Source organism: Martes martes, assembly GCF_963455335.1.
Source record: "Martes martes genome assembly, chromosome: 10".
NCBI classification, from domain to species: domain Eukaryota; kingdom Metazoa; phylum Chordata; class Mammalia; order Carnivora; family Mustelidae; genus Martes; species Martes martes.
This window is the reverse complement of record NC_137898.1, coordinates 18,124,660-18,151,598: the sequence shown is the minus strand read 5'-3', so window position 1 is coordinate 18,151,598 and position 26,939 is coordinate 18,124,660. Positions and strand designations below refer to the sequence as shown.

The following is a 26,939-nucleotide window of genomic DNA, read 5'->3' as shown; positions in this document are numbered from 1 at the left end:
ATGCAGGGCTGAGCCCCTTAGTCGAAACGCCTGGGTGCTCTGTGATGGCATTATTTTTGTGGTTATCTTGAATCGAGACCTTTAGCAGTAGTAAACAATCACTTTGTTTCCTGCCTTGTCCCCATGCCCTAAACAAATATGATTAATGGTGCTGTTTCACAATTTCGAAGACAATTTCACAGTGTCACATCACCGTTGAAGTGAACTGCGGAGGGGAATACTACAGATCCTAAAAATCCTTGGCTGTGGGTATATCCTTCTTTCCCCGTCGTGCTATATCTACTTTTTCCTGCTGTGAAATGACAGATTTGCCCCGGACCCTGATATCAAGAAAGTATTGTTAGTGAGAACCTCAGTGACCCCAGTCATGCCTAATGAAAGGTGACTGCCCATATCTTGTTCCATCAATGTCCACTGTGTGTTTTTCAAATAGAGCCCAGTCCAGTTTCTGGTCTTCGAGTTTCCTTCGAGGGGGTGACAAAGGCTGCTCTTACCTGGAAGACTGGCAATGGTGCTGCCACCTACCGGCTGCTCCTTGAAGGGGTCGGAAGTCCTAAGGAGTTGACTCAAGACTTAGTGGCCAATATATCGGGCCTGAAACCATGGACTCGACACAATGTCACCCTGTCACTTGCAGAACCAAATGAACAGAGAAAGCCCTTGGTCGCAGACAGTGGCTTAGGTGAGTTACTAACGTGTGTGCTTCTCATCTGCCTTTCTGGATTTGATTTTCCGTGACTGCTAAGAAATGCCATTCTTACATTTCTATAGAGTTTTAGAACTTATTGAGGGCTTTCCTCCACATTTTAGTTTGACCCTACATTTATATGAAGAAGTTGGGGGGGGGTGTTCTTATTTTATAGGTCAGATCGCTGGGGCTCAGAATGGTAACGGGGGTTGAAAGTTTTTGAGTCTGGCATCCCGGAAAGGAGCTGACTCCATTAGCTCTTTCAGCTTTCCATCGAACAAATAACGGGTGTGTTTACGCGAGCAGGGCCATCGGAGGAACTTGCCATGCCCGTTGAGGACAGGGACGCTTAGCAGGCAAGTCTAGCAGACATCATCTGCATTGCCAATGGTGTAGCCATTTGCAGATTTTAAGTGTTTTCAGAAGTGACCCTGTGGATTGGGAAAACATACTTAATCCCCGTTTTACACTTAAGGAAACAGGACTACAAAGTGAGTGTTAGGATTCTTGACTGCAAGTGACAGGAGCCAGACTTCAAGGAGCTTGGGCTGCAAGAGCCGCTTACTGGCTTGTGTCTGTTTTCCCACGGCGGGCAGCAAGGCTTGAAGGAAGAGACGAGGGGACTCCCAGTTCCTCTTCCAGCTTCCTTCTTTAGCAGCCTCATTCTCAGAGTGGCTCCCGTCACACAGCTCTGGGAGACATGATTCCCCACAGCTACCCCGTGTCACCCCCTATCAGAAGGGGAGATATTTCTAGAGTGGGCTCTGACTCTCCGGGTTTGAGTCCCGTGGCTGTCCCTGGAGGACCACGTTTGGAGCTGGGTGGGAGAAGATTTCCTGAGAAAAGGGAAGAGCTGCAAAGAGGCAAGTTGGAAGGAGAAGCACAGTTGTCTGGTGGTACCTGGGATAAAAGTAGAAAATACAGTGCCTGCCTGAGATTGGGGCCTTTGTAGGAGGATGTCTCTCTCTCAAGGGAAGGAAGGGAAGAGTTTGAGGTGTCCTCTTGTAGGGGAGGTGCTGCAGGGGGACAGGGCTAGGCTTCTGTTGCAGTGAGTGTATTTGACTTTTGTGTTTGAAACAGATGCCAACAACCCAGAGGGCGCCTTCCCGCAGCCCAGGACGCCCACTGCGCTGGTGTATGGGTACACCCTCAGTTCCACAGACCTGTCTTCTCACCAGCCTCTGACCGGAGACACGGAAGTGTGGCTCTTTGGGCTGAAGCCCAACACGCAGTACAAGGCCACCGTGTATCCTCAAGCAGCCGGCGGTAGAGAAGGGCAGCCCCAAAACGTAACTTTCAGGACGGGTACGTTGAATTTTGTGGAATGTCTTCAGCCAGAGTTTTCTGGCCCCAAGTTTTGTCCTCTGTGATTCTGGTTCCCAGTTCTCTCTCGCCTCACAAGCAGTTTGGTTGTCAGAGGGCGTTTTCTGGAAGAGGTTTTGGACGGAGCAGATGCAGTGAGTTTCCTTTTCCCTCCGCAGCCAAGACGCCTCATTCTTCCAGCTCAGGAAAGCGTGTTGGGAGCTGCTACTACGCGCAGACGCTAGGTGCTACCTTGTGTCTTTCTTTTGTGCCTTTGCACACGAACCTGGGGGACAAAGCCATGTCCTAGTTTTCTCTTATTTTTTTTTTTTAAGATTTTATTTATTTATTTGGCAGACAGAGATCACAAGCAGGCAGAGAAGCAGGCAGAGAGAGGAGGAAGCAGGCTCCCTGCAAAGCAGAGAGCCCGATGTGGGGCTCGAACCCAGGACCCTGGGATCATGACCTGAGCCGAAGGCAGAGGCTTTAAACCACTGAGCCACCCAGGCGCCCCTAGTTTTCTCTTATTAATAGGTGTTCGTGTTGTCATTGTTGGCTAATGATTTTCTCCATCGGATGAGAAAACAAGTTTTTTATTTTTCTGGCCCAGCCTTAGAATGCATACTGACCTCCCTGCTGAAGCTCGTTGACATGCACATTGTGGCATCCTACCTAGAGTTCAGTGGTGCTTCCGCTCTGCACACTCACCAGTGTTTGGGGGTGTTTTGGTTTGGTGCTGACGGGGGAGCAAAGAAATGCATGGTTCCTCCCTGATGGGATTTGGGTATAGATGGGGAGTTGAGGGAGACGCATGCGCATTGAGAGGCATGTGTCAGGCCCCATGGGCTTGGAATAAAGGCTGCACCAGCGTCACCCTTGGGGAGTAGGCCGAGGCGACGTGAACTAACTCTGGTTACCTGATCCAAAAATATACCTGTTCTCAAAGGCTGCCAGAGACCCATAGGATGGAGGGATGGGGTGGGGGTTGGGGGACACAGGGCAGAAGATAAGACTAGGATCCAGGGAACTCGGGAAGGCTGGATCACACTGTACCAGGAGCAAAGTCCCACAATGGAGAGGGTATCCCATTCCTGCTTTCTGGGTGACTGTGTTGGGGAAGGGAGCGCTGTCCCCCAGCTTTTACATGGGTGACAGGCACTTCCTCCCACCAAGGGGGGTTGGGGTGCTGTTGGGAAGAGGGCGTGTTGCAGAGGCAACACGTGGCCGCTGTCCACGGCAACTGCCCACTAAGGGCTCTGGACGTCGCAAGGTGGAGCAGGGTTTGAACTTGCTTTGAAGAGAGAATAGGATTTGGATAAACAGAGAGAGGGAGGAAGATATGTCCCTTGAGGCAACATCGGGGGTGAAGGTGCAGGTTGCTGACACTGAGGTATGGAGGTAGAGAGGCACAGGGAGTCAGTGACGGCTCAAGGCCCCTGGTAATTCTGCAGGGGTTGATTTCCTTCCTAGAGAGATGTGATCAGGTGCTTGAGAGTTGGGTGTCTCTCTCAGAGACATGCTGCAGAGTACTCAGGGGCAGTGACTGGCCTGGCCATGTTCCTTGCACAGGCCTTGTTCCTGGCAGGACGCCTATGACAGGTGGTGTCTGTAAAGAATTCTTGCTTTTCCTGGTATCTGCCTTGAAGGAGGGTCCACTCGTGCCCTCCTTTCTTCTACCGGTGATGCTACTGTGTGGGTGGAGAGGGGAGGATATACCTGTAGGAAAGGCGGCTTGGCTTCCAGGGACCCTCAGGGACCCAGCAGGTGGGAGGGCTTGGTGTCTGGAGGGGGGGTCAGGTTGGAGGAAGGGGAGGAATGGACCCTCTGGGGGTGCCTTTGACAGTGGTGGAGCTGTCCTACACGCAAGATGCTTGTGCAAGAGGGTGAATGGGCCCCTTGCCAAGCACTGTACCCCAGAGCTGGATCCACCCAACGACCTTTTGCCTGATTTGCTGAAAGGAGTTTTGTGGATTAGTGTGGGTCTTGGGTTCCCTGCTTTTAAAGTGGTTTGAGCAGAATTAAAGTGATAGTGATTGTGCTTTAGGCTCTCGGTCATATGAATACACACATGGTTTGTGTCAAACTATCCTAGCACTTGATAAATAAGAATTATAGTAAACTAAAAAAAAAAAAAAAAAAAAAAAAAAAAAAGAAAAGAAGGGGCACCTGGGTGGCTCAGTGGGTTAAAGCCTCTGCCTTCAGCTCAGGTCATGATCCCTGGTCCTGGGATTGAGCCCCGCATCGGGCTCTCTGCTTGGCCGGGAGCCTGCTTCCTCCTCTCTCTCTGCCTGCTTCTCTGCCTGCTTGTGATCTCTGTCTGTCAAATGAATAAATAAAATCTTAAAAAAAAAAAAGAATTATAGTAAACTTCACCCTCTCTATGTGGCGTGTGTGTGTGTATATATATATGTAGACACATACATACGTATGTATAAGTACACACACATATACATGTATCATACTAGGCATTTTTCAAGTGACTAGTTAGGTGGGATGGAGTTCAGGAAAGCATCAGAGCATTGCCAAGACCCCCGAGACTAGTCATGGTAGGAAGTCACCTCTCACCAGGTTGGTAGGTCGAACCTGATCCCAGGCAGGGCCTCCTCACCCCCCAACTTCAGGGATGCAGTGTGTAGGAGTCAGCCTCCCGGGACACAAAGCAGGCCGTAGAAGGATGGAGGATGGATTGCGAGTGTGGGGTGAGCTCTGTGTTATCTTTTCTTGAGGTTAGGAGTGTTATCCCACTTTGATAGATGAGGGAACTGAGCTCAAGTGATTTTCCCAAGATCTACCCGGCCATTAATGCAGAACTAACCTTGGAACCTGGGCCCGCCTGCTGCTGAAGTATGTGATCTTTAACAGATCCTGTAGAGTTCTTTCTGGAGGGATAGCTGCTTGAGGGGGTTTCTGGATCAGCCTGGCACCTTTGCAGGCCTGAGTAGCGTCCGTGTTCTTGTTTGAGGAGCTGTTTTAGCTCTAAGAGTAAACTCCCAAGCAGAATGAAGACGGACTGTGCCGTTGCAGTTGGCCAGGTGGTTTTTCACCGATGATGATGATGATGATGCCTGACGTTTGCTGGGGCCCCCGTGGTTTTGTGTATGTTGTGGCTGTGGGTACCTGGTGTGGGAGAGGAAGGCACAGTCGCTGAGAGCCCTTCTTACATTAGCTGGCATGCCCTGATGAGGGTTTCTCTCTCTGGCTTGGCCATTCTGGTTACTGTTAACTTCTGTGTCTTCACAGTGGCCAGTCAAGTTTTTGACATTGAAGTTGTGAACATCAGTGCGACCAACATGACCCTGACCTGGAAAATCAACGATGATGAGGCGTCCTCTGTCTATACCTACGAGATCCACGTTGATGGGGCGATGGGTTCCTTCACCCACAACGTCAGTGAGACTTGGGTCAACATCCCTTCACTCAGCTCAAGTACCTTGTACAACATCACCGTGCGCCCTATCCTTCAAAACGGTTCTGAAGGCGTGTCGGGTTTCCTCCAAGTGTACACCCGTGAGTTCACTCATTGCTTTGCTAAACTTTCTCACCTTCCTGCTGTATGCCAGGTCCACGTATGAGACAGAGCTCTTTTCCTGCCCTCAAAGAGAGCAGGGCTCAGTATGGGAGTCCACGGGGACTCTTACCTCCTTCAGGATGTGCACTGTAGTAATGGCGATCACTGACGGACCCTCCCCACGTGCTGAGCATTGTGCAATGTACTTTCCTTGAGCTCTCAGGGGACATTCACAAATCTTTGACATGGTTGGCGTTAGCCTTATTTTATGGACAAGGAAGCCACGGCTGAGAGAGGTGCTGTAGGCAGGTGTCACACCTTGTAAGTGGCAGAGGTGGGATTAGACTCCAGCTGGGCTTGTCATGACCATTCTAGAGCGGTGGAGGCACATGGATGCACGGACACAAAAAGAACCTGGATACTCACGTCCCTTTGTCTCCCGGGTACTGACATTATCATGGAGCAGGATACAGATATAGCTCATCCTTTTTTGCTTAACTGTGCCTTAAAGATAAGATGATAAGCAGCAAATAAAAAGTTTTCTGTTCCAAAGGAGGTCCAGTATTTAAAAGAAAACAATAATCGTGTACCAGTAGTATATAGTACAATAGTATCAATATTGTACCATGTCCAGGGCATTAGGATCCCTGTGTTAGAGATGAGAAAACTGCAGCCCAGCACAGCTGAATGATTTGTCCAAGGTCACAGAGTTAGGTAGCAAGTGCAGAGCAAAGAGCTATGCCTGGCTCTGGACCCAGGGCTCGTTTCACAGAGTGCTTTACTTGGGTGTCTGTTGCTTCCTAGGAAGCATATCTTGGGAGGTTTTGTTTTTGTTTTTGTTTTTGTTTTTGTTTTTAGAGAGGGGGTAAGGTTAGGGGAGAATGGAAGGGAGGGGCAGAGGGAGAAGGAGAGAAAGGATCTTAAGGAGTCTCTATGCCCAGTGTGGAGTCCAAGGCAGGGTTCGAACCCATAGCCCTGAGATCAAGACACGAGTCAAAATCAAGAGTCGGGTTTACCGACTCTTAACTGACTGAACCATCCAGGTGCCCCCACACCTTAGGCATTTTTACAAGTGTCTTCTGGACTGGCTCTTTGGGGTAAATGGGAATTTGCTTTCACTTCTCCATCTTTTACATTTTTTACTGTTTAATCCCTTTATTAGTTAGGATTAGGTTTAGCTGTGAGTAATAAAAAATTTACCGAGTTTGCATGGCTTAAACAAAACAGAAGTCTATTTCTTTGTCGTCATAAAAGAAGCCCAGTGCCCAGCAGGAGGGGATGGTGGAGGTGTTAGCCAGGGCTCCATTGCAGGAAACACAAGTTATGAGCCTTTTTTAAGCCGAAAGGAATTTAATCCTGGGAAATGAGGGTTAATAGAATTATTGGGAGGGTTGGTGTATTATTTTTCTCGGGCTGCCATGACCAAATACCACAGACTGGGGAGCTTCAACAACAGAAATTTATTTTTCACAGTTCTGGAGGTAAGAAGTCTGAGAACAAGGTGATGCATGGGGGATTTTCTCTGAGGCCACTCTCCTTGGCTTGTAGATGGCTGCTTCTCCCTGTGTCTTCCCATGGTTGTCCTTTGGTCCATGCATGTCTGTGTCCTGATCTCCTCTTATAAGGACTCCAGCTAGTGACCTCATTTTACTTTAATTACCTCGTTAAAGACCCTTTCTCCAGAGGTACCTCACAATCTGAGGTACAGAGGGTTGGGACTTCAACATAGGAATTTTGAGGGAGACACACAATTCAAGTCATAACAGCTGGGGAGCAGGCTTTAGGCTGGGACCCAGGAATGATTCCCACCCTAAGGGTCCAGCTTTGTCACAGCAGCTCCAGGAATGTATGTTCTGAGCTGTAGTCTGGGATCAGCAGCCATAGTATTGGTTCTAGAGCTAAGCATCCTGAGCTCTAGCCATTGTGTCTACATTCCAGCTATAAGGAGGGGGAGGAGCAGAAGATACCACTCCAGGCTTTCGTGATACCGTCCTAGAAGTCAGACAGTACTTCTGCTCACATCCCATTGGCTGGAACTTAGCCACATGGCTCATCTAGCAGCAAGGGAGGTTGGGAAATGTAGTTTTTATTTCTGATGGCTATGTACATGGCTAAAAATCTAGGGCTGTATGACTAAGGAAAAAGCAGGGTAGGGAATTCGTTTTAGCAGTCAGTAGCAGCCTCTGTTGCATGTCCCTAAACAGAGGTTCATTTATTTCCAGTGAATGACTTCGTACAACCCAAAGGCAGTTTCTGTGTTCTTGTAGTCAAGTGTTTTCTCAGTGGCCAGAAATACCAGTTTCTGAGGGGCTTGTGTTGTAGATGGTAATACGAAGAAGAGAAAAAGACAGGTCAGGTGTCCCAAGTGTGCATTTAATCTCAGTATAAATATTTTTGAGAAGTTCAGTCACTCTTGTCTTCTGGAGAAATAGGTTCTTAATCCAGTTGTTTACTTTCTTCCCTCAGCCCCTGGTCCGGTTTCTGACTTTCGAGTGACGAGTGTCAGCACGAGGGCAATTGGCTTAGCTTGGAGCAGCAATGACTCAGATTTCTTTAACATAATTACCACAAAGAATGGAACTGGAGAATCTCAGGAGAACACAACCACTCACCAAAGTATTGTCATTGGTGGCTTATCCCCTGGAACTATGTATGTTTTTGACATATTTCCGAGAGGACCGAATGAGACTGAAGGGGAACCCCAGAGAGTCTGCAATAGCACTGGTAAGCAAATAGACTGTTTCCTGTAGAACAGTTCCTTAAAGGAAATCAGTGTAATTTGTAACATCAGGTTTTCCAATTATTGCTTTTCTTTTTATCTAAGAAGAATCTTTAAAAAATGTATAATGATAGTAATGCATATTCATTATATAAAATACACACACAAGCAAAAAGAAGAAAATCACATAGTAAACTATCAACCAGAAATAATCACTGATAATTTTTGGTGTGTTTTTGGTGTATGAAATAATTACTGATAACTTTTATGATTTTACAATTTTAAGATATATACAGGTGTGTGTGTGTGTGTGTGTGTGTAGTGTATTTTTTCTTTTACAAACATTGAAGTCATCCATTTACATGGTTTTATAATCTGCTTTTTTCTACTTAGCAGCTTATTATGGATATTTTCCCCCTTCAATATAAATATTTCTACAGGATAGTTTTAATACCTGCCTGGCATTCCATTGTCTAAATAAAAGGTCAACAGATAATAATGGCCTATGGGCCAAATCTGGCCCACTGTGTTTTTTTTTTTTTTTAAAGATTTTTCAATTATATTTATTTGACAGATGGAGATCACAAGTAGGCAGAGAGAGAGGCAGGGAGAGAGAGAGGAGGAAGCAGGCTCCCCGCTGAGCAGAGAGCCCGACACGGGGCTCGATCCCAGGACCCTGGGATCATGACCTGAGCCAAAGGCAGAGGCTTTAACCCACTGAGCCACCCAGGCGCTCCCCACTGTCTGTTTTTATAAATAAAGTTTTATTGGAACACAACCATGCTTATATATTTACATATTGTCCATGACTTCTTTTGTGCTAGAAATGAGTAGTTGCAATAGAAAATATATGACTCATAAAGCTTAAAATATTTGTTCTGTGGCCCTTAAAGAAAAACTTGGTTGATCCCTGGGATAGATCATTGTTATTCAAAGTATGATCCAGGGAACCCTGAGAGTCCCCTAGGTTCTTTCAAGAGGTTGACAAGGCATTATTATTATCATAATGCTGCTAAAGTGATATTTGGCTTTTTCACTTTTATTCTCTCATATGAGTGTAACATGGAGTTTTCCAGATGCTGTATGACAAGGGATGACATCATCACTCTGATGGCTAATGGAATGTAGGCTTGTGTATTCTTATGTTTTAAAAATTCCCTCATTTTTGAGACAAACCATAAAAGACTCTTAATCTCACGAAACAAACTGAGGGTTGCTGGGGGAGGGGGATAGGGAGAGGTTGGTGGGATTATGGATATTGGGGAGGGTATGTGCTATGGTGAGTGCTGTGAAGTGTGTAAACCTGGCGATTCACAGACCTATACCCCTGGGGATAATAGTACATTATATGTTTATAAAAAAATTTAAAAAATTATTAAAAAGTCATAAGGAAAAAAATAAAAATTCCCTCATTTAAAAAATTTCTAATACAGTAAATATAAATACAGCCTACATAAATAAAAATTCTCTTTAATAAAAGTTCTCTTTTAAGAAGGTAAAGCGTCCTGAGATTCAAAAGTTTGAGAACCACTGATCTGGATATATTATAAATTACTTAAGTATTCCTCTTTCGTTGGATAAGCAGATTATTTACAGTCTTTCATAAACAACATTGTTCTTTATGGCTAAATGATATTGATGAAGGTATCTCATGAAAACAACTTAATGCTCATTACTGTTGTTTTTAAAATTTGAAATAAATTTTTTGGGGAAGTTTGAAAAACATGTACTATTCGTTGATCTTTGATTGTAGGAGAATTGAAACCTTTTATGCAGAGGGGAAGAATAAAGAAATGAGATTAATTCCCTTAGCTACATATGAAATCAATCGGGCTTTTGAGATTTTCCTTGTGTAGGTTTCTTCAACTCTGTTGGTTGGGTGAAGACATTGCTAATTACTTGGAAGATCTGTTTCCAAAATAAGGAACTGCTACCATGCATTCCTCAGATGAAAGATAGTAATTCCTTTTCAACTCTGAATTTTAGATTAGACTGTTGAGATGGGGTCTTAATGTCAACATATATTTCTTTTCTTCTTTTGATAATGTTGCTAATGATGAGGATCTCCATGGTGGGGGACACTTGATATTATGTGACTTGCCAAGAACCAGAACTTAATGGGATAATAGTTAAACATATTGGGGGTCTACAGAGTGCTGGGCTCTCATCCTTTATTTAAAAATTTTTATCACAACTTCATGAAGTAGGTACTGTTAACCTATTTTCCAATGTAGGGAATGGGAGTTCTGTGAGCTTGATAGCTGGCCCAGAGTGACAAGGTAGGGCACTAGCCTCTGTCTGGCTTTGAAGAGTGAGGTCTTAGTGAGAGTGTGGACAGACACTTTGATATGGTGGAGCTGCAAAGTCATTTAGGACTGTTCATTGAGGAGAAGGCATCTCCTGTACTGTAGCCTGTAATTGAGTCTCATTGAATGGAAATCAAGAAGAGTTCTAACAAGGCGTTAGCCTCTTAAGGGATTGCCATTCTATTATTGAACAACTTATTATTAAAATCAGTATAATGGTATTACAGGCAATTTGGAGAAGGGAAACAAATACCATATGACCCAGCAATTCCAATCATATATGTCCATATGGGACTGAGTTACCTGGACACTGGTGTTCATAGTAGCATGATTCACAATAGCTAAGAGGCGGAAGCAACCGCGTGTCCATCAGAAGAGCAGTGGATAGACGAAATATGGTATATCCACACAATAGAATATTATTCAGCCATAAAAAGGATGAAATCCTGGTAACTGCTACAATGTAGAAAAACCTCTGAAACATTATGCTACATGAAAGAAGCCAGACACAGAAGGACAAATATTATATGTTTCCATTTCCAAGAGTTTCTTGGAATAGGCAAGTTCGTAGAGACAAAAGTAGATTAGAAGTTACCAGGAGAGAAGAGTTGCTGTTTAATGGGAACAGAGTGTGTGCTGGCGGTGATGGAATGTTCTGGGTATAGTGGTGATGCTGGTGACACAACATTGTGAGTGTGTTTAATGCCACTGAGTTGTACATTTACAAATGGTTAAAATAATAAATACCAGGTGTATTTTACCACCATCAAAAGGAAGGGAATCAAGAATAACTCCGCTCTTCTAACGCAGCTGTGTTGTTTTCACATCTGTGTCCACCATTATAGGTTTTGTTTATGTCATTGTAATTATCATACAAATCATTGTATTTTGTATTTGAACTTTTTTTTTAAATGGTCTTCATGTTTTTAGGGCTGGAGAATGTTTCATTTGGTAGCCAGGCCACAGTTTACAAAGCCCTTCTCTTTTTATGGAATATTAAATTATTTGTAGATTCTTTTATCTTTATAGGCAATGGCTTTCTTTAATGGTCTCTGTGGCATCCTTTTGACATCAGAAATTTGGTGGTAGGGAAAGAAGCTTCTCAAAGCTACCTCCCTTTAAGGAGAACACAGTTAAAAAAATAAATTTTGAAGGGCGCCTGGGTGGCTCAGTCAGTTAAGTGTCTGCCTTCAGCTCAGGTCATGGTCCTGGGATCCTGGGATCAAGCCCCACATCAGGCTCTCTGCTCACTGGGGAGCCTGCTTCTCCCTCTCCCTCTGCTGCTCCTTTTGCTTGTGCTCTTGCTCTTACTCTCTCTCAAATAAATAAATAAAACCTAAAAAAAATTTATTTTTGGAAGGGGGTGCATGCAGGTGGTACAAAATAATGATGAACCCCCACAAAGTGTTTTACAGTGAAAATATTTCCTTCCCTCTTTTGTCCCTTCAGCCACTCAGTTCCTCTCATTAGAGGAGACCTCGGTTCCCAGGTGAAGAGAGAAGTGTTCTGAAAGCAAGGGCGGAAGAGATGCTCTGCTTATGTCCTTATTTCTAGGCCTTGATCTATGCATTCATATTATATCTGGTTCGGTGTGTAGAGGCGAGGTGGCCGGAGCGGGGTCCTGAGGGACACTTCTCTTCTGAGCCCAGCTCTGAGGCTGGCCTGTGTGTATGTGTTTTCCCTTCACCCCGGCCTCAAATTCCCCCCAACCTAGCGAATGTCAGCTCGCATTTCAGCTGTTCTCTTACAGTAAGATGTTTTCTTTTGAGGAAATGATTAAAAAATAAAAGCCTATTTATCAAGATACAGGATACATCCTGAAAAACACACACAGCCTAAGTGCGTGGTTTGATGAATTTTCACACACTGAACCCATCTGGTCATCAGCACTCAGATCAGGAAACCGAGCTTGATTTCCACTCCAGAAGACCCCTGAAGGGGGCGTTTTTAGGGCAAAAGCGAAAGACCAGAGAACTGGCAGATGAGTTGGTACATTCATCTGTGCTGTGAAGAGCCAAAATTCCCGAAAGAAATGAGTGTGTGTGTTTCTCCCTTGTTTTGGAATTTACCTTTTGTGAACTCATTTGCGGCTTTGATGGCAAAAGAACAGTTCTCTTGACATTTTGAAATCAAGGTGGGCATTATGATGGTCCTTGACAGACTTCTTCTTCTCTTCCTTCCTTCCAACCAGACCCCAGTGTGGTCTTTGACATCCGTGTGCTCCATGTCACCACAACGGAAATGGAGTTGGAGTGGCAGAATACAGATAATGCTTCTGACTATACCTACTACCTGGACATACAGTCCAAGTACGGCTCTAACAGGACATACAGCTCTCACAAAGCGATCACTCTCAAGGACTTGGTTCCAGGCACCTTATATAACATCACGATCTTTCCAGAAGTGGACCACATCGAGGGGAAGTCCGACTTCACTGCACAGTACACAAGTAAGTCTCTTAGGATGCCTGGTCAAGGGCTCTTCTCCCTGACTCTCTCCCGGAGGGTGGGAGGTTAGTGTTGGTTAAACAGTGGGGAAGGGACCATTGTGTTTCCGGGTTCCCGCTAGAGTAGGAAGCTGCTTAAGTAGAAAACATCAGAAAACAGCAGAGATTCTGCTGTTCTCCGTGTTGCTACTGAGCCATATGAACCTGGAATTGTCTTTAGAAGCAGAAAGTGATCTGATAAGCATGGATGACATAACTGTTTCATTCACTCCTTGGGAGTATAGACTAGAGGAGGGTCACCTTGTCATGCTTCCATTAGAAGATACTGCTCACATGAGGAGCAGTAAGGGAGGTGTCTTTTTAAAAATTTATTTATTTTTTAAGGATTTTATTTACTTATTTGACATGGAGAGGGAGATCACAAGTAGGCAGAGAGGCAGGCAGAGAGAGAGAGAGAGGGAAGCAGGCTCCCTGCTGAGCAGAGAGCCGGATGCGGGCCTTGATCCCAGGACCCTGAGATCATAACCTGAGCCAAAGGCAGAGGCTTAACCCACTGAGCCACCCAGGTACCCCAGTAAGGGAGGTGTCTTGCTAATGTTTAATCTAACTTATATGGTAGACATGGTAGTGTGTGTTATCCTTTTAGTATATTTTTCTCTTTCCTTAATCAGACTTCCCAAACAGATAGGAAATTATTTCTGGAAAATGTATTTCAGATAATTAAAAGCAGTAAAAAATGATTTTTTCCCGAGATTTAATCTGTATGATTATTTTCTGAAGGTCTTCTTGGGAAGAAGACTTCTGTTGTTTGAGTCTGCAAGTGTTAGCTTTATTTATTCTGTCCCAAAGGGGTCAACCTGTTTTTTAGAGGCAGTAAATAAAATAGTCTTGGAATTCAAGGCTAATCCATGCCTTTTGTTGTTGTTGTTGTTGAAATGAAGGGCCCAGCAGTGTATCCAACATTGAGATAAGTACCAACACCACAGCAGCAACCTTAATTTGGCAGAACTTTGATGAAGATTCTGATATGTACACCTACCACCTTTTTATTAAGAAGGATGGAAGTTCCAGCGATGCAAGAAAACTCATCACAGACATGGGTGTCACCAATGCCACCATCACCGAGTTAATACCTGGGTCGGTATACATGGTGGAGATCTTCACCCAAGTCGGGAATGCCACCCAGTCCCTGTCACCGAGCTGGCAGTCATTCTGTACAGGTGAGTAGCCTCAGGTGGCACTTGGACTCTTTCGTGGGTGGTGCTGACCTTGCAGGTAGGTCCTCTACAGACTTTAATAAGTTTCGTGTTGTACAGAATACACTGATCTCTTTGAGGCATCCTATTAGCTTATTAGTGCTGTCTAGTTATTCTTATCGTTTATTCACTCAGGGATTTATCGAACAGTTACTACATGCCAAGTGCTGTTAAGTGACACCCACAAGTCCCTGCCTTCCTGGAATTTTTATTTTGGTGGGGAAGACAGGTAATAAACAAGATAAATAAGTAAGTTATTAGATGACAGTTACTGCTGGGCAGAGGGAAAAGTAGAAGGAAAGGGGAGATGAGATGTTTATCTACGGTGCCCCAGTGAAAAGGTAACTGTTCAGCGAAGACCTGAAGGAAGTGAAGGAGCCAGCCATATGACTGTCAGGGCATAGAGCATGATAGGCAGAGAAACAGCCAGTGCAAAGGCCCTGGGGCTGGAGTATGCCCGCTGTGTTGAAGGAAGATCAGGAAGCCAGGATGGCGGGAGTGGACCAATGGGAGCAAGGGGGCGATGGATGGGCAGATGGTGAGGCCTGAGAGGCAATGGGCCAGGAAATGGATGCCATCCAGGCTTGTAGTTCATAGTTTGGCTTCCCCATTGAAGAAGATCGAAAGGATATTGTTAAAATGGATGCTCAGCCTTTTCACCTGTCTTGATCCTTATCTCTCAGTGTAAATAGTGCTACAAAGAGAAGGGCAGCCTGCGTTTCGCTGAGGGAGTTTCAGAGAGGGACCCAGGGAATGTTTTACAGGTGGTTCTAAGTGCTTCGGCTCACAGATCTGGTTGGCCCTTTGTCACATTGGCACCTGTGTACCACCTTATTCTCTACCCGCTTTGTACCTACATCTTCTCTTCCTTCGACCAAGCTATGCAAGTGTGTTCAGGCTGATCTGGAAGTGGAGGGTTCCCATTGGATCAGCCTCCCTGGTGGTGTGGGAGCTGGGACCTTGATGACCTCTGACCTCTCACGGGGAGCAGCTAAGAAATCCTGGCAGCTCTGAGTCACTTCTGCTAACTTGGGCTCCATCCGCCTGGTCTAGACACTGACCTTTGGGGTTTGGGTTGCTTCCATGCTGACATTTATCTTAGCTATAATAATTGCCACCGATAGCAAGAGAAAAACGTACATGAGCCTTTATGACTGGAGGGGGCTGGAAGAGGAGCTGTGGCGGTAGGTATGCACTGGGCAGATGACTTTTTCAGGCCTCTGGTGAAGCATGTGGGAGCTGCTCCTAGTGATTTGTTAGTGCTTTTCCTGCTGCAAAATACTGCAGCATTGAAGTAGTGATAATACTCTCCCCCAGTACATTGGTACACAACCCCAAGATCATGACCTGAGCCAAAATCTAGAGTTGGAAGCTTAACTGACTAACCAGCCAGGCACCCCCGACACCCCATTTTAAAGATGAAGAAACCGATCCCATTTACCATTGATTATTCAGCATGCTGTGTGTCTACAAAATACTCTGGCCTTGGGTTTGGAAAACCTGGGGTCCAGTTCTGGCTTTGTTGCTTACCAGTCACATCATCTTTAGCAACTTAATGTAACCTCTTGAAGCCTCAGCTGACAAATCGGCAGAGTTAATAGGCGTTAACCCTACCTCTTCCGGAAGGATTGTCAGGAGGGCCCCAAGGTGAGATGACGCAGGTGAAGGAGTTGCTGTTCCCACGCTGTTATGCCATAGCTAGTTCTCACGGAGCCCTGTTGTCTTCTGGCGTGGTGACTGGTGGCCACTGTTTCATGTAGTTCCCCATACAGTCCTGCAGCTGAGGCTTAGTTGGGTGACTGAGCCAAGGTCACACAGTTCAGTGATGCCTAATTCAATGTCCGCCTCTGCCTCTTCTACTGGACCGCATGGCTCTCTCCGCATTACAGAACAGCTGGCATTCTGCTGCTCGCTGAGGGCCAGTGTTCGACAAGGCACAAGTTTCGGACTCTCACGATGTGCTGTCCTTGCTTGGCAGATCCCGCACCTGTAGCCTTCTTCCACTGCGAAGTGGTCCCCAAAGAGCCAACCTTGATTCTCAAGTGGCCCTGTCCTCCTGGCACCAACATGGGCTTCCGGCTGGAGATCAGCAGAGGAGCTTGGGAAAATGTGACAGACCTAGAGAACTGCTCCTCAGAGAACGGCACTGAGTACAGGACAGAAATCACATGTTTGAATTTTTCTACCTCCTACAACATCAGCGTCGCTGCCTCTTCCTGCAACAAGACGGCATCTCCCACCCAAAACACCTGCCTCACTGGCATCACAGGTGGGCTTTGTGGTGGTGGCGGTGGAGGGGAGGCAGGTGGCATTGTGGTCACTCCTGGAGAACGCCGTCCTAGTGGGTCTGCAAGTGTGGCCTAAAAACCTGTGTTTCTTTCTCAATTTCTGCTAAAATATTTGTTTTTGTTGGCATAGGCTGTTAATTCTATAGAAATCTAGTCTTAAAAAGCACAGTAAGAGGGACTCTTTTTTGTATTCCAAAAGCTTCCTTTGTTTTATAGAATAATTCATTGCCACGTTTTAAGTAGTAAGTTCCCTGATTGCATTACAAAAAAGCATTTTCATAGAAATATTCAAATATACACAAAAGTAGAAGAAGGCATAAAGAAACCCACATATCCATTACCACCCAGTTGGACGTTTGTCAGAGTTTGACCAATCTTCTTTCATTTAGATCCCCTCCTCCCTGACTGGGTTACTTTGAGATCAGTCATGGTCTTTATTTATAAATAAGTAAACTTTCATTTTATTTAAAAATAAATAACCTTTATTTATAAATATTTCAAGAAGCATTCCTCCAAGATGAAGGCTCCTTTCCCCTTTCTGACAGAACCACATTGCTATTACCATCACACTAAAAAAGTGAGAAGTGCTTTTATTCACTATGATCACATATCCAGTCAAGATTCCCATTTCCCTAGAATCCATATGTATAAGCTCCCCACCTGTTTTGAGGAACAGGGGTCACTTCCTGTCCAGGGGATCCCACTATTCAAACTTTTCATGCTCATTGTTCTTATTTTTTTTTACTTGGAAAAAACATTGCTTCGTATGTCTTTGTTTTATTTTTACCTGTCTTTTCCTTGCAATGTCTTTGCCAATGTTATGTCTTAGATCAGCCTGGTGGGTTGGTTTTGCTTTGTCCTTTTGACTCCTGAATATGTTTCCTTTGGGGTATTAGAATGTTTCTGGAAATTTTCCAAAGAATCCGTGAATGTAATAATAAGAAAAAAGGGCCTCTTACTACAGAAACACTGACTTGAAAAGTGGTTGAGGGGTTCTGTGCACAGAGCCTTGGATTTAGACAGGGAGACCTGGGTTTGATTCTGAGTTCTGCCTTTTACCAGCTATGGGATCTCAGAAGAGCTACCTAACCTCTATGAGCCTTGTTTTTCTTAGTTATAAAAAGGGGAAATAATACTAGCTTTCAGGACTGTTATACAAATTAGATGAGGTAATGTGTTTGGAAAACCGCTTGAGAGTGGCCATGTATGGCTGCTCAGGTTGTGCACCACACAGTTCCAGGGGACACCATTCATATGCACTGTAGTGTGCATGGGGCTCCTTGAAGTTGTGTAGTACACAACTGTACCAGATGCCTTGGGTCACACTCCTTCGGGTTCCTGCAGCACTCTAGAACATAATAGAAATAATGAACCTGCTCTGTAGTTTCTGTTTTTATAGTGTCATCTCTTCAGCCGCTGAGAAACATAAGCCATATCTGATTCGGTATCTTTAGGGCTATATGCAGTGCCTAGGGAAGAGAAGGAACTTGTCAGAAATAGTTGTTTCTGAAGCTGAACAGTATGATAGGTTGGATAATGATCAGTTCTTGAGTCCAGTAACTCTCTTACTTTTCAATCTGTAGCTCTCCCTTTCCTCAGATGAATTTTTCTTTAAGATTTATTTATTTGTTTGAGAGAGAGAGTGGGGTGGAGGGTGGGGAAGAGGGGCAGAGGGAGAGAATCTTCAAGCAGACTCCGGGCTGAGCATGGAGCCTGATGCGGGGCTTGAGCTCATGACCCACGAGATCATGACTTGAACCGAAACCAAGAGTTGATCTTTCAACCATCTGAGCTCTATGGGTGCCCTCCCTCCCACAGATGAACTTTTATATACAAAATTAACATATCTTTTATTTATCATAAAGGTGGAGCTGCATTTTCTCTGAGAGGTATGGGATGGGTAATCTCGGAGAACTGGAGTGATGGTCTTCTAGCCATCATTTGTTAGTTGCTGACTCTATGCCCGGGGTGAGGGACACTGGTGAGTAAGGCAGATGGGGACCCTGGAGCATAGGATTCAGATAAGCGCAGAGAGGGAAAGGATTTCCAGCCCTGCAGGTAGATGAGCTAGCATGCCGCTGGCAATCTAGTCCCCTCTGGGCAGCTAACAGGCGAAGAGCTGAGGGGAATCGCCCAGAGTCTGGGTTGGGACGCCTGGCTAGGTGGTTGACAATTAGACATGGGGATAGCGCCTCCAAGTGGTCACTGCTCTCAGTTACTTGAGAGGTTGCCGAAGCCTAGTTCAAAGCTGTGCTATCCTATAGAAAATAATAGGAGTCTCTTGTAGCATTTAACATTTCCAAGGGGCTGCATTAAAAAAAAAAAAAAAAAAAGTAAAAAGGGGCACCTGGGTGTCTCAGTGGGTTAAGCGTCTGCCTTCGGCTCAGGTCGTGATCCCTGGGTCCTGGGATGGAGCCTGGCGTCCAGCACCCCTGCTCAGCAGCTGGGAGTCTGCTTCTCTCTCTCCCTCTGCTTCTCCCCCGCCCACTCGTGTTTGCTCACTCTCTCTCTGTCTTTCTCAAATAAATAAATAAAATCTTTACGTGAAAATTAAAAAAAATAAAGTAAAAAGGAAGAGCTGACATTGATTTAAATCACATTTAACTGAGTATATTAAAAACCTCATTCCAACGCGTAATCTACACAAAGTCAATTATTGATGAATTATTTTACATTCTTTTCTCATGCTCAGTCTTTGGCATCCAGTCCATGATTACACGCCTAGCACGCCTGAACTGGGGCTGGTCATGTTTTAGCAGCTGAGCAGCTCTGTGTGGCTGGTGGCTGCCGCCCTGGGCAGCGTCAAGTGTGGGAGCCCCACTGCGGTGTTTTTGTTCAGTTTTCTCAGTCTCCCTGAATCTTGACTGTAATGATGAAAACATTCGAACTGTACGTGGGAGACAGATTTAGGTAAAGAGAGAGTACGTGTGTGTGTGTGTGTGTGTGAAGAAGAATCATTTTTAATTCAGCGTTTTCTTCCTCTTGTGTTAACTCGGAGGCTGACTTCAGAAGCTCAGTTCAGAAAGGGGGGGGGCGCCTGGGTGGCTCAGTGGGTTAAAGCCTCTGCCTTTGGCTCAGCTGACAATCTCAGGATCCTGGGATCGAGCCCCGCATCAGGCTCTCTGCTCAGCGGGGAGCCTGCTTCCTCCTCTCTCTCTGCCTGCTTCTCTGCCTACTTGTGATCTCTGTCTGTCAAATAAATAAATAAAATCTTAAAAAAAAATAAAAAAAAGAAAGGGGAGGCACATCTTCGTGAAGGTGGTGCATGGAATGTTCCTGCATGGGCTTTGCTGGGAAGGGGATCAGTCGGGTTTCTCTAGGTGGCATTTTAACCCAACTCCAGCAAAAAAAATGAGGACTTTACTTTGAAGAATGTGGACCAGGAACACAGCCGGGTCTCAGGAGAAAGCGCATCCTCTCCATGTCAGCTTTGCTTTCTTTCTTTCTTTCTTTTTTTTTTTTTTTTAAGATTTTGTTTATTTATCAGAGAGAGAGAGAACGCGCACAAGCAGGCAGAGGAGGAGAGAGAAGCAGGCTCCTTGCCAAGCAAGGAGACGGTTGTGGGACTCGATCCCAGGACCCTGGAATCATGACCTGAGCTGAAGGCAGCAGCTTAACTGACTGAGCCGCCCAGGCGCCCCTCAGCTTTGCTTTCATCCAGGTCTCTCTGTTCCATCATGGTCCTCAGCCAATCAAACCGTCTGGTGCCGTGGCCATGCAGTGGGCAGGTGACTGCGGACAGCTCCCACCTCAGAGTCCCAGCCACGCAGGCTCTCTCTTGCTCTCCATCCACCCCATACTCTGGGTCAGGATGATAAGACGATAAGAAAGGCAGGTTGTCTTCAACAAACAAGGCTGCTGGGAGCCTGCCCGGGCATGTGGCTGGGCACACTGAAAGTGCCGTTGTGAGCTGGGGAATCTGCCATCTCTGCCCCCTACTCCCCTTCCCTGCCCCTTGCTCTGGATGTGCTTTCCCTGAGTCCCCCTCCCTGCTCCCAGAGCAAAGGCAGAGCTTGAAGGCACTACAGCAAGCTTCTCCTTAATAATTTTGTTCCCTCTTTGGTTTTAAATGGTGGGTGATCATGTTTTGCTTTGTTCTGTTTCAGACCCCCCTTCTCCAGATGGATCCCCTAATATTACGTCCATCAGTCACAATTCCGTAAAGGTTGAGTTCAGTGGCTTTGAAGCTAGCCATGGACCCATCAAAGCCTATGCGCTGATTCTCACCACTGGGAACGGTAAGGAGGGGTCAGTTATGGCTCCAAGAGCCCAGGAGCCAGGCTGTGACAGGGGGCCATTCCTGTGCCCACTGAGGCACACTGGAGATACAAGTACATGTCTGTTTTTATACTGTCACCCACGCTTTGGTGCTCAGAAGGCAGTGGGTGAGCTCTTTGCCCGATGATCTAGGTCAGGGTTGACAGACGTTCTGTGAAGGGCTGGATAGCAAATAGTTTCGGCTTTGCAGGCCGTTCAGTCCCTCTCACAGCTGCCCGACTCTGGCGCTGTGGGGTGAGAGCGGCTGCAGAAGGGGCGTGAAGAGTGAGTGTGGCTGTTCCACTAAAATATTATTTATCAGAATGGGTGGCTGGCTGGATCTGGCCTGTGGGTTGTACCTCGCTGACCTCTGACCTAGGTTTTTCTTCTCTTTTACAACACAGGATCTTTCAGGTGACAGAATGTTAGTCTGTTAACCAACTCTCTCTCTTTCTCTCTCTCTCACACATACACGTGTGCACACACATGCACACACGTCATACTCAGAGGGTGACTTTTTCTCAAAAGAAAACAGAAAGTGACTTCTGCGTTTGTGGTTAAAAACTTGCAGAAAGCCAAAAAAAAAAAAAAAAAACCTTGCAGAAAGCATCCTCACAGCTGAGAGAGGAGGGGGCTCACATGCCCCCTTTTCCCCAGGGGCTCCATTACATTCTTTGGTGGGAAGAAGGGCGTGATTCGGGGTTGTCCTTGTTAGCTCTCTTTGTTAGCTGTCCTTGCGCTTTGCACAAGGCTGCGTTTTCAAGGCCACGTTCTGTCGTTTTGTTGATTCTTTAAATGGGAACAATGCAGTGCTGCCTCTACCCATTCTCTAACCCCCGCCCAGGGTATTGTCCTCACCTCCTTGAGGACCCAGATGTCGAGCCCCTTGTGAGGGGTGTGGGGATCCTGGAAGACAAGGACTTTGCTGGTATCATAAACCCATGGCAGGGTTTCCACAACTGATGCTGAGATCTCTCAGTTCTCCTCTGTCTTTTCGTTTTGGGTCTGTTCCAAGTCATTTTGTGGTGAAGGTTTCCAGCAAAATCCACGCTTAGACATTGCTGAATGAAGGAGGAAATATTTCATAGTGACCACAGTGACCAATACCACCCTGTGGTGAGGAGACCACAGGCACCGAGTCGATGGTCTGGCTTGGAAATCAACCCCACTGTATATGCAGTGTGGTCTTAGGCCCAGGTCGTTTTAGCTTTCCATGCCTTCATTTTCCCACCTGTAAGATGGGTACAGTAAACCCATGTGATGAGACTGTTGCCAGTGCCTGTCGTTTAGTGCACAGAGATTAAGTAAAGCAGGTACAACTTAGTTTAAGTGAAGCCTGATGGAGAGCACATGTGAGAGATGGGAGCTATTGTCATTACCGCCCAGCATCAATGTCAATATTTAGATACACGGGAAACAGAAATCTCTCTCTGCAGTCATTTTCTTATGACTTTCTTTCTGTGTGCCTTTCTTAGCTGTTCAGCCATCTGCAGATGTTTTGAGATACACGTATGAGGATTTCAAAAACGGGGCCTCAGACACTTACGTGACATACCTCATAACCACAGAGGAGAAGAGACGTTCTCAGGGCTTGGCTGAGGTCTTGAAATACGAAGTCGATGTTGGGAACGAGTCAACCACACACGGTTATTACAACGGGAAGCTGGAGCCCCTGGGCTCCTATCGGTAATGCCCTAGTGGTTCTTGCCCTCCGGGGCTGATCCTCGTGAGTGCGAAGTTTGCACACCTGGGGTGGTGGCCCCGTCTCAGCTACCTCTTTCCTTTTTGTCATCCCATAGGGCTTGTGTGGCCGGCTTCACCAACATCACCTTTAACCCTCGCAATAATGGACTCATAGACGGGCCCGAGAGCTACGTGTCCTTCAGTCCCTATTCAGAGGCTGTGTTCTTGCCCCAGGATCCAGGTAGAAAAGAACAACAGAGCTCTTAATGTCACAGTGGGGTTTTGTTTCTGGTGTGGACAGAAGGCCAGGAGTCTGCATGCCTCCCTCTGTCCCTGGGAGGGCTGGTCTCTCCTCTCAGAAGCTGAGAGGTCTCGTGGCCATCAAGAGCCACCTCTGCTTCCTGGAAGAAGGCCCCCCGCCTGCCCGCCCCCACTGTTTCTCTCCTCGGCCCGTTGCCCTTCCACTCTGCAAACACATTTAGTCCTTTTTCTCAGGGCGGTCATTTGTGTGCCCATGCGCCAGGCACCATTTGACTTTAGTGCATGGAACCTTCAAATGTTAGGGCCAAAGGAGCCCCAGAAATTGTCTTGTCCAGCTCCTCTCTGAGACACGAGGCTGTGAAGGGCCAGAGAGGGGCAGTGACTTGCATAGTGGCAGGCCTGACACTTTGGTCTCAAACTCCTCGTCAAGCACTCCTGTCCTTTGTCACATAGAACAAAGTGATTCTGGAGCCTCAGGGACCCAAGGGAGTATAGAGCTTACCTTCAGGCCAGCGGGAAAGTGATCTGCTGGTCTGTTAGTGTGTCCGGTTTTTACACTTGATCGTTGTTGGCTTCAGGAAAGAAGCCCCAGGAGCCAAGTTCAGGGAGCCGCCACCCCCTCCCCCAGGAATCGGATGGGTTTTCTATCAGTTGAGCACAGTGCTGTCAGTACTTCTGCTCGTTGGTGGGTATTAGTCTCACAGAGTTAGAGGTGGCAGGAACCACAGGGAACATTTTGTCTAGTGGTTTTTAAACAGTGGTCACTCCACCAAACAGGACCCGGGGCTGAGACCCTCCCTGCCCCCACCCTGCCTCCACAAGAGCGTTTCTGCCTGGTTTTCTAATTTATATATGGGGCTGCTGTATGCAGTTTCATTTGAAGAAAGACATCCGCAGTGAGAACAACTCGAAAATCATAGACAGCCCAGTTCCCTATGTTTGCAGTGGAGGAACCCTGGGGGAGGGGAGCCGTGACTTTCTCAAGACCAGCCCATTGGTGGTGGGCTGGAGCGGGGGTACCTGGCTCCCAAATGCCTAGACTAATTATATGTCCAAAGATATTTAACACACACACACACACACACACACACACACACACACTCTGGTTTGAGGACTCTGGGCCGATTGTGAACATCTTTTTTTTTTTAAACTTAATTTTGATGAACATTTTTTTCATGTGCCTGCTAGCCATTTATATGTCTTCTGCCCCCAAACCACATTGAGATACCACCTTACACCAGTTAGAATGGCCAAAATCAACAGAACGGGAAACAACAGGTGTTGGAGAGGATGTGGAGAAAGGGGAACTCTCCTACACTGTTGGTGGGAATGCAAGCTGGTGCAGCCATTCTGGAAAACAGGGTGGAGATTCCTCAAAAAACTAAAAATAGAGCTTCCCTCTGACCCTGCAATTGCGTTACTGGGTGTTTACCCCAAACATACAGATGTGGTGAAAAGAAGAGCCATCTGCACCCCAGTGTTCATAGCAGCAATGGCCACAGTCGCCAAACTGTGGAAAGAGCCAAGATGTCCTTCAACGGACGAATGGATAAAGAAGATATAGTCCATATATACAATGGAGTATTATGCCTCCATCAGAAAGGATGAATACCCACCTTTTATATCAACATGGACGGGACTGGAGGCAATTATGCTGAGTGAAATAAGTCAAGCAGAGAGAGTCAATTATCATATGGTTTCACTTACTTGTGGAACATTAAGGAATAACATGGAGGACATTAGGAGAAGGAAAGGAAAAGTGAATTGGGGGAATCGGAGGGGGAGACGAACCATGAGAGACTGTGGACTCTGAGAAACAAACTGAGGGTTCTGGAGGGGAGGAAGTGGGGGGTTGGGTGAGTCTGGTGGTAGGTATTAAGGAGGGCAAGTATTTTATTTATTTTATTTTATTTTTTTAATTTTTATTAACATATAATGTATTATTAGCCCCAGGGGTACAGGTCTATGAATATTCAGGCTTACACATTTCATAGCACTCACCATAGCACATACCCTCTCCAGTGTCCATAGCCCAACTACCCTCTCCCTACCCCCCTTCCCCCGGCAACCCTCAGTTTGTTTTGTGAGATTAAGAGTCTCTTATGGTTTATCTCCAAGGGGGTCACGTATTGCATGGAGCACTGGGTGTGGTGCATAAACAATGAATCTTAGAACGCTGAAAAAATAAAATAAAATTAAAAAAAAATAAAAACAATTTTATTTAAATTCAATTAACATATAGTATATTATCAACTCGTGAGCATCTTCTGAAGTGCTTCCCATTTGGACTTTTCCCAGGTGTCATATGTGGAGCAGTGTTTGGGTGCATCTTTGGTGCCTTGGTAATTGTGGCTGTGGGCGGCTTCATCTTCTGGAGAAAGAAAAGGTGACTGTTTATATTGGTGACAATACCCCACTTTTAAAGGGACCTTTTTTCTTTTTTTAAGATTTTACTTATTTATTTGACAGAGACACAGCAAGAGGGGAAGCACAAGCAGGGGGAGAGGGAGACAGAGAAGCAGACTCCCTGCTGAGCAGGGAGCCTGATATGGGGCTTGATCCCAGGACCCTGGCATCATGACCTGAGCTGAAGGCAGATGCTTAATGACTGAGCCACCCAGGCACCCCTAAGGGAGCTTTTTACTATGGAAAATTTCAGACAGTCACACGATTGGAAGGACCAGTGTCATGGGCCCCCCACCCTGTCCCCATCATCCATACTCCCCACTGACTGGCCAGTCCTGCTTCCCCTCAGCCGTCCCAGCATCAGGTCCTGGTGAACACTGCCGTGTAAGGTGCTTCCTTGGAACTGTGCCTTCTGGTTCCCGAGTCAGAGGTGTGGTGTTAAGAGATTTCACTCTCGAGTTAGCTAAGTTTGAACACATGCGTGGTCTGACTTGCAGTAGGGAGCTTTGCCGGGATGTCTAGGAGACTCTGTGATGTGACACCAAGTGTTAAATAGATACAGTGTGTGCGTAGTAAAAATAGCATCTCTGTTTTGAGTGCTTCCTGTGTGCCTGGATTTGTGTTTTCCATCAATTCTCATATTCATGGGGCTCTAGGAGGTGGGTCTTGAAAGCCCCATTGCGAGGATGCACAAGCTGAGTGTAGGAAGCGCGGAAGCAAACTTGGACCCGGTGTTTGCACTTCATTGCTCGCTCTCCTGTCTGACCATATGTGGGGCAGGTGAAGCCTGTGTATCCACTGGGATTCATTCACGCTCCTCAGGTGCTGCCAGCCGGGGAGTTTCCTTCCCGCTCAGGGTCCCTGAAAGCAGCCACACCAGGGTCTTCTGCCGCCATCTTGCCCTGTTGGGTTGACAGGCAGATTTTAAATTTGTGTGTGTGTGTGTGAGGAGGGGTCAAAACAGCTTTATTGTTTCTTGTTGAAATAAGAGTTATACATGCTTGTGGTAACAAACAAAACAACAAAGCAGAAAAGAAAAAAGCAAAGGAACTAGATAATTCATAATCATAGCTCCTGCACAAAACTACATTTCACATTGATATGGTTGTGAAACTCACACATGAATACACACACACACACACACACACACAGAATCATATTATGGACATCATTTTCTAGTCTGGACAGCTTCAAATCTTCTTCATTTTAAGTAGATACAGACTATTCAACTGTATAGAAATTATTCAATTTTCCTGATGTCTTCAGTTTTGTGTTTTTGTTGTTGTTGTTGTTGTTGTTTTGTTACAGTTAGTTAACTTGTCTCTAAATCTTTGGGCACATTCATGATTATTTCCATAGGCTAAATCCCAAAGTGGGCAGTTTGCTGACTCTTTGGGTATGGTGCCTGTTTCCATTTTTTTTTTTTTTTAAAGATTTTATTTGTTTGAGTAAGAGAGAGAAAGGGAGAGATAGAGCACAAGCAGGCGGGAGGGGGACAGGGAGAGGGAGAAGCAGGCTCCCCGCTGAGCAGGGAGCCCAATGTGGTGCTTGATCCCAGGACTCTGAAATGAGGACCTGAGCTGAAGGCAGATGCTTACCCCACTGAGCCCCTCAATTTTGATACATACTGACAAATCACCTTCCCGAAGGGGTGTGTGTATGTGTGTGTGTTTGTGTGTGTGTGTATGTTTTAAACACCAATATGGGGTTTAGCCAACAATGCAGGAGATTGCCAGGAGTCCCACCACCATACCTATAGTGGAGATATTTTCTTGTTTGTTCCATTAACTTATCGGGAAGCCCTTCTCAAAGAAGAGTA

The 26,939-nt window shown here is 46.0% G+C and overlaps 1 protein-coding gene across 1 annotated transcript in view; it reads left to right on the top strand.

The window, feature by feature from the left end:
- Window positions 1-26,939, top strand: part of PTPRJ (protein tyrosine phosphatase receptor type J) — a 164,020-nt gene that overhangs the window by 116,888 nt on the left and 20,193 nt on the right. The window contains exons 4-14 of the mRNA XM_080815966.1: window positions 434-682; window positions 1,769-1,993; window positions 5,231-5,497; window positions 7,965-8,222; window positions 12,715-12,972; window positions 13,911-14,189; window positions 16,204-16,494; window positions 20,620-20,751; window positions 22,246-22,456; window positions 22,570-22,694; window positions 25,013-25,100. Of these exons, the coding sequence (XP_080672092.1) occupies window positions 434-682; window positions 1,769-1,993; window positions 5,231-5,497; window positions 7,965-8,222; window positions 12,715-12,972; window positions 13,911-14,189; window positions 16,204-16,494; window positions 20,620-20,751; window positions 22,246-22,456; window positions 22,570-22,694; window positions 25,013-25,100 (2,383 nt within the window). The remainder of the gene's footprint in view (window positions 1-433; window positions 683-1,768; window positions 1,994-5,230; window positions 5,498-7,964; window positions 8,223-12,714; window positions 12,973-13,910; window positions 14,190-16,203; window positions 16,495-20,619; window positions 20,752-22,245; window positions 22,457-22,569; window positions 22,695-25,012; window positions 25,101-26,939) is intronic.